This window comes from Brassica oleracea, chromosome C9 (assembly GCF_000695525.1).
Source record: "Brassica oleracea var. oleracea cultivar TO1000 chromosome C9, BOL, whole genome shotgun sequence".
NCBI classification, from domain to species: domain Eukaryota; kingdom Viridiplantae; phylum Streptophyta; class Magnoliopsida; order Brassicales; family Brassicaceae; genus Brassica; species Brassica oleracea.
In genome coordinates this window covers 15,462,261-15,469,971 of record NC_027756.1, presented here as the reverse complement: position 1 = coordinate 15,469,971, position 7,711 = coordinate 15,462,261, and the positions used below count along the sequence as shown (strand labels likewise).

General features: G+C 34.0%; 1 protein-coding gene across 1 annotated transcript; it reads left to right on the top strand.

Annotated features, from left to right (window-relative positions):
- Positions 1 to 5,469: 5,469 nt before the first annotated feature.
- On the top strand, positions 5,470 to 7,318 carry LOC106316338 (beta-glucosidase 15-like). Its single transcript, XM_013754217.1, has 2 exons — positions 5,470 to 6,324; positions 6,475 to 7,318. Exons 1-2 carry the CDS (start codon positions 5,548 to 5,550, stop codon positions 7,219 to 7,221), a joined length of 1,524 nt encoding a protein of 507 aa, XP_013609671.1. The 5' UTR covers positions 5,470 to 5,547; the 3' UTR covers positions 7,222 to 7,318.
- The last annotated feature ends 393 nt before the right edge of the window (positions 7,319 to 7,711 follow it).

Sequence of the window (7,711 nt, the reverse complement as noted above, 5' to 3'; positions counted from 1 at the left end):
TGACTTCCCTTGCCATGACCGGAAGTTTGATCGACCCGAGGGTCATTGATGTTGTGCCCAAAAAACCGGTCAGGGGTTTTGGTTCCGGGACGACTTCCCCGAGTTTGATGTTCATTCTCCGGGAGTGTCGCGGAAAATGACATTGACTGTGCTGCCTGTGTCGATGAGGATTCTTCCCACTTCGAGGTCTCGAATTACCAAGTCGATGACCAGCGGGTCGCAGTGAGGTTGATCGATTCCGATGGTTTCCTCCTCCTCAAAAACAATCATATCGTTTGAAGCGTTGTCGGTCAGAGACCAAGTCGTCCAGTTAGAATTTGTTTCCGCCTTTCTTCCGTTGGCCTTGATGGATGAAACAGAGTCGCAGTAGAATTGCGATTCTCTGATGATCATGTTTATCCTCCGGCGGGTACTATTGTCTCCAAGGTCATCTTGCCTTCTTCCGCGTTTCTCGCCAGACAGGTTTGCGCATGCGTCCGTCTCGGGAGACTCTTTATCAGTCCTGGGAGGGCGGTCGGAATCCAGGATGAGGTCTTTTATGCTAGTGACCTTCGAGAGGTCGCCAGCGAGGAGTTTTGCGGCTGGCCTTGGGCCGAAAACTTTGCAGTTCGTAGTGGAATGACCTTTGGTCTGGTGGAAGTGTAGTTTTGCTCACCCTGGACGTCTTCTCCCTCGTGGTGGACATACTTGTCGTTTCGAGAGCTTTTCTTTTTTTGTGGGCGTCTTCTGCGGGTTGTACTTCTGGGAGAGGATTTTCATCTCCTCTTCCAGTCCGATCACTCGGATGACGGTGCTGACATCCACCCAAGAAGAACGCGAAGCCAGTCCGCTCGGCAAGATGCGTCCTTCAAAAGACCCATGACCGAGAAAGAAAAAAACCTCTACTGGGTAGAACAGGAGGAGCTGGCCGAAAAGCAGGCCAGGATCCACCGCAGCCAACACAGACGCATGGTTATGGGATGGGACCGGGTTCGGAATGGTCCACGGAGAATTGGCCGCGCTCACCAGGAGCGCTGATCCATGCCACGGTCGAGCTCGCCGGCGAGTCGACCGGCAACACGGTCGTGCTCGCCGGTCGAGCTGGCTCGTGTCGCGGCTGAGCTCACCGCCGAGTCGACCGGCAACACGGTCGTGCTCGCCGGGCGAGCTAGCTCGTGGCGCGGCCGTGCTCGGTGGCGAGTCGACCGGCAACACGGTCGTGCTCGCCGGGCGAGCTGGCTCGTGTCATGGTCGAGCTCGCCGGGCGATCTGTTTCGGCTATTCGTTTTCTCAGTTTTTGAAGTTTTGACCGAGATTCGGTTTTTCTGAGGACTTTCGGACATCGATTCCGTCGTGACCGATTTTTACCCCAACAATATATATAAATTATTTTATGTATTAAACATTTTTACATATTATGAAATAATAAATATATATTAAATAATTAAAAGTCAGTAACTATTAAATATATAATTAAATTAGTGCGAACATATACATCAATTTTATTAATCCAAAAAATATTTTTTTTATATTTGATTGGATATGTAATTAAATTCAAATGATACAAACATAGATAATATATTTTAGTATATTTTTAATATTAATGTCTATTAAATGATGATTTCTATTCATATATTTTTTTGATCATTTGTATCTTTTATAGAAAAAATATTAAATTACTGATAACAAAATTTTCATTGTGAGATTAATAGTTTTAGTAATTTATTATTTTTAAAAAAAAAATAAGTTGTCAATGATCGTTTAAAATTTTTATCAAAAAAATTGTTCAAAGTAAATTTTGAAACTAAAATATTGTATTTTATATCGTTTATTGTTTAATTTTAAAAGATATATATATATATTAATCTAAATAATTAATTAAATTAGATTTTTTACTTATATAATTTTTGTAATCATTTGTATTTTGTCATAACAAAAATTTTAAACCATGGATCATAAAATTTGAATGTGAGACTTTTAACAGTTTTAGTAATTTATAGCTGTTTGTAAAAATTCAAAATATAACATATATATAAAAATATAAATTTTTAGTATATGGTTATTGTGGTTGTTTAATTTATTTAATATTTTAAAATTAAACAAATATGATAGAAGATACACTATTTTTTTTATCAAATCTTTATTATTCAAAATCATTAATTGTCATGTATACTTCAGCCACATTAGGCAAATCCGTAAATTTCATTTAAAGAAATAATAATGTACATTAATGATGAATTTATTGTTAGTTTAATACAAATCTTATTATATAATTAGATGGACCAACATATTTCTCTAATGATTCTAAGAATCATCCTATTGATGACATGTGGCTACAAAAAAAAAATTTAATGCTTCTCCAATAATATATAGGGGATTTAACATTATGCAATATATGGATGTATGTCATTTAAGATTTACGATGAAAAGCCACTGGTTGGGGGTTGGGGCATAAGTAGGGGTGTTCAATCCGGATCGGTTCGGTTTCGGTTCGGTTTTTTTGATTTTTTGGTATTTCGGTTAGTAAAATATAACTACCATTCTAAATTCATATTTACTTCGGTTCGGTTCGGTTTATATACCGTCGGTTTTCGATTTATTCGGTTTTATTCCAAAAAACATAATTTTTTATTTTGGGATCATATTATATGAATTTTAAAGTCTTGTTGTCAACACATTCATTTATTAAAAAATATTATAAGTTTAAATAAAAGAACAAAAATAAAAAATGTTTCTATCATCTAATAAAATAATCAAATCTATAATTAAAATCAAATCTCAAAATTTTGATGGTAAAAATAAAAAACAAAAAATAAAACAGAAACACGAAGCACAAAAAATAAGTTATTATATTCTTTTATATTTAGCGTTCATCAAAGTCATGTTTCTTCTATTAAACACGAAACTCTATTCGTCTATAGATAATAAAAAAATTGTGAAGAATTTCCACTAATTGTTATCATCAAATTTATAATCTCTATTTCAATTTAGTCAATGCTAAATTAAAGCAAAAAAATGAAAAGAAGACTAAGAAAATAAAAAGCATGTTTGCGATGAATTGTTATTTAATTATAGTTCAAGTGTTTTACAAATCAGGACTATTTTATTAGTGTAAAAAATATGGTAATAGTTATTAGCAAAAAAATTAACTTATGATTTTCATACGTTGTTATAAGATATATACATATTTACATGTTTCTATTTTTTGATCGGTTTTATTCGGTTTATTCGGTTTTATCGGTTATATACCGAACCATATCAAAATCCTACGGTTTTTTTAAAATCATATCCATTCGGTTTGTATGGTATATACCAAATCCAAACCATATTATCTATTTCGGTTCGGTTCGGTTCGGTACGGTTCAGTTTTACCATATTGAACAGCCCTAGGCATAAGTGCCGAACCCAAATTGATCAGAATTTCGTTGTAATCAGACTTAAGATAATTTTTAGGGAGTTTTGCTAAAAAAATGACAACTTATTTTAGATATTAATATATTATCCCCTTAAAATGAAATCAACTTTAGGCACTTTTAGATAATGACTATCCTTACACTTCGTAAAAATTCATATCAATTTAATGAGAAGTCAAAAAAGTAAAGAAAGATAAAAAAATATAATCGTAATATACATGTGCATTTAGGAAAAATATATTTGTTATTAAATTATTGTGTAAAGAGCCATTTCAAAAATTGTCTAAAGGTTGTAGAAGATATGATATTCCAGCTACGATAAATTAGAAAGAACGATTCGCAGAAAACACATTAATCTACTGGAACTAGAAAAACGTAATATGATGCATATGTTTCCATCTACTTTCGTAGAATATTCAATCTATTATTTGTACTATGTTCTAAAAGACGGCAGATCTGATCGTCTACACTTTAACTCATGTCTACTACTGATAATATCTACATTCTACTATTTTATCTTTCAACTACTATCAGCAGAATATAACATCTACAGCAGTGGCAGATCCAAAAATATTTTTTACCAATGTCATAAATTAATTTAATAATTTAAAATTAAATATTATTAAAAATATTTAGTATATTTAATATAAATTTTAATTTATTTTATTTTGTGAACTGTAGCAAAATTGGGTAAAATCGATACTACAGTGGAGGTTTGTCTTCAAGTTGCATGCGTCTCAACTCCTTTGCTGATGTATTTGCCTGCTCTTCGTTTCGATCTTTCATCTGGTTGTTTCTCAGTCTGATGTTTGAAAGGTTTGTGGCGATTCGCTCCCTGTCTACGACTGAGAGGTCTGATCGAGTTCTCGTCTCTCACTTGCTTCATCAAAGGCATCTCCTTGTCACTCCTTTATCGAGTCCGACTCCGTGGTTTCCGGGTAATTTTGGAAATGTATTAATTAAAGAGGAAAAGACAAAAAATCCTAAAAAATAGGTTAATTAATAATTTTAGTGGCATATCATTGTAAATAAGTTAAAAACTAAGGGGTATTTTATTTTTGTACTTATCTTTTAATAATATAGATAGTTTAATATGATATGTAAATTTATATTAGCTAGGTGTTTGGCCCGCAGATGCGGGCATAAATATTTTATAGGTACTGATTAATACACTCATTAGTAAATAAAAACTATAATATATATTATAATTAATATTTTCATCTAAAAATTCTTATGTCTTATAATTGTTTGTAATTTTCTTTGCATATTACAGTATATTTAGGAAATATCTTCTTTTTTTTAAACACATCATCTTTTCAATTATATAAAATTAAGAATTTACTTGATGAATATTTAATTATGCGCTTTTTTATTTTAATTTTTAACTTTTATTAAAATATTTTTTTCAGATAACAACACTATATGACTGAGATGTATTTATGTTTCATTAATTATAATTATTAACCAATAATATGATTAAGATAAACTATAAATCTACTATTCCATCTGTTTCATAAAAATTGTCACTTAGACATATCTCATACATATTAAGAATAATGATTGAGATGTATTTGTGTTTTCATTAATTATAACTAATAAACCAATAATATTTGAGATAAACAAATTTATTTATAAAATCAATGCATTTTGCAATTAATATTTAGCTAAAAATGATTATAAATTATATTGAAGTTATAGAATGATCGTCTTTTTATGTAACAAGAAAAAAAATGCTAAATGGACACTTATTCAGAAATAGAGGAAGTATAAACTTGTGTCCTGAACTAGTTTCTCAATAAGGATATACAACCAAATTAATTCTAGACCATGGTCATAATCTAGTTTCTCTTTAAATTTAGGATAAACATGAACAGTTGGACAATCGATCAACCTTGTTGAAAAACTAAAAGTACAGAACAGATGGAGATTTGAAAATAACTAGATAAGATTAGTTGAATATTATATTTTACTAATTGAGAAACAACTAGAAATTAGAAAACTGGTGATACTTTCTATCTTATCAGATTATCTTTCTAAATTTGCTCTAAAAGATTCACTTTCCTTCTCCAAATACGCGCTTTCTTCCTATATAAATACCGACTTAGTTAATCGTCTTGTAATATAATTACATTTAAGATCAAAAGAAAAATTAAGAATGAGAGGTAAATATCTTTCTTTACTAGTGGTGCTGATTGTCTTGGCCTGTAACGAAGCCATTGCCAAGAGCAGCTCTTCAACACCTAAACTGAAACGAAGTGATTTCCCAAAAGATTTTATTTTTGGATCTGCAACGTCTGCTTACCAGGTAGAAGGAGCAGCTCATGAAGATGGTAGAGGACCAAGTATCTGGGATACCTTCTCTGAAAAGTACCCAAAGAAGGTAAAAGATGGTAGCAATGGATCTGTTGCAGACGACTCTTACCATCTTTACAAGGAAGACGTGGCTTTATTGCATCAACTTGGTTTCAATGCATACAGATTCTCAATCTCGTGGTCTCGAATCCTGCCACGTGGGAATCTAAAAGGAGGAATCAATCAGGCTGGTATTGACTATTACAACAACCTAATCAATGAGCTTTTGTCCAGAGGAATCAAGCCTTTTGCCACAATTTTCCATTGGGACACGCCGCAAGCCCTTGAAGATGCTTATGGTGGATTCCGTGGCGCAGAGATTGTGAATGACTTCCGCGATTATGCGGATATTTGCTTTAAACATTATGGAGATAGGGTGAAGCATTGGATGACACTGAACGAACCATTGACAGTAGTGCAACAAGGGTATGTTGCGGGTGTAATGGCCCCAGGAAGATGCTCCAAATTTACTAACCCTAATTGTACAGCCGGAGATGGATCCACCGAGCCTTATATCGTAGGTCACAACCTTATCCTTGCTCACGGAGCAGCCGTCAGGGTCTACAGGAAAAAATACAAGGTAAGTGTTAATAAATTTCCGGGTTTTTCTTGTTAGACAAGTTACAAAAATTGACTGTGTATAATTCTATGAATCACCCAATCTTAGTATGTTTATTCCAGTTCTGATTATATATTAAAATCATGCTCTTGAATGTTGTATAACTTACAGGCGTTACAAAAAGGTCAAGTCGGTATTGCTTTGAACGCTGGTTGGAACTTGCCCTATACAGAATCAGCCAAGGATAAGTTAGCCGCGGCACGCGCCATGGCCTTCACATTCGACTACTTCATGGAGCCACTTGTGACCGGTAAATACCCGGTCGACATGGTCAACAATGTGAAAGGCGGTCGCTTGCCTACATTCACGGCAAAGCAATCTAAGATGCTTAAGGGCTCTTATGATTTCATTGGCATAAATTATTACTCTTCATCATACGCAAAGGATGTCCCTTGCTCCACTGAAAACGTTACAATGTTCTCTGATCCTTGTGCAAGCGTCACAGGCGAAAGAAACGGAGTTCCCATCGGTCCAAAGGCTGCCTCGGATTGGCTTTTGATATATCCGAAAGGAATTCGTGATCTTGTCCTCTATGCAAAATACAAGTTCAAGGATCCTGTCATGTACATAACCGAAAACGGTAGAGATGAAGCTAGTACCGGCAAAGTTTTCCTTAAAGACGGTGATAGGATTGATTACTACGCTCGACATCTCGAGATGGTTAAAGATGCTATCTCTGTTGGAGCAAATGTAAAGGGATTTTTTGCTTGGTCGTTGCTAGACAATTTCGAATGGGCAATGGGATACACGGTTCGGTTCGGGCTGGTTTATGTGGATTTCAAGGATGGATGTAAGAGATACCCAAAGAAATCAGCTCAATGGTTCAGAAAGTTGTTGAATGGGAAGAAAAGCATGTGATGAGATTATGCATTCCATTTTATCAACATCTCTGTTATTCTGAGAGATTTACTATTATGTTTTTCTACTTTGCAAATAATAAGCAGTGGTTATTTTATACAACTAATCCAACTGATATGACAAAACCGAATTAATACCGTGATAAGTACTATTTCATCTTTTGATCATGGACTATGCATCATCGAACAAATTATATAAATGATTGGCAGCACTATAAATGATGAGTAAAATGCACATACATATAACTACGACTAATTTAGCTGACCGAAGCGACTATGGTAACAGTATACCTACACACAGATGTTGGTCAAAAAGCGGAGTCATGACAAGGTTGAGAACAGAGAGCTTGGGGTGATTGGTTGGACTATTATAACTGTATAAATTTTACTTTATGATTTAGTTTGTAGAATTTTATGATTTAACTTTATGGGAAGCATCTTTAAAATTTTCTACAGCTAAAAAGATGGGGTTTTAGAAAATAAAATTTTTA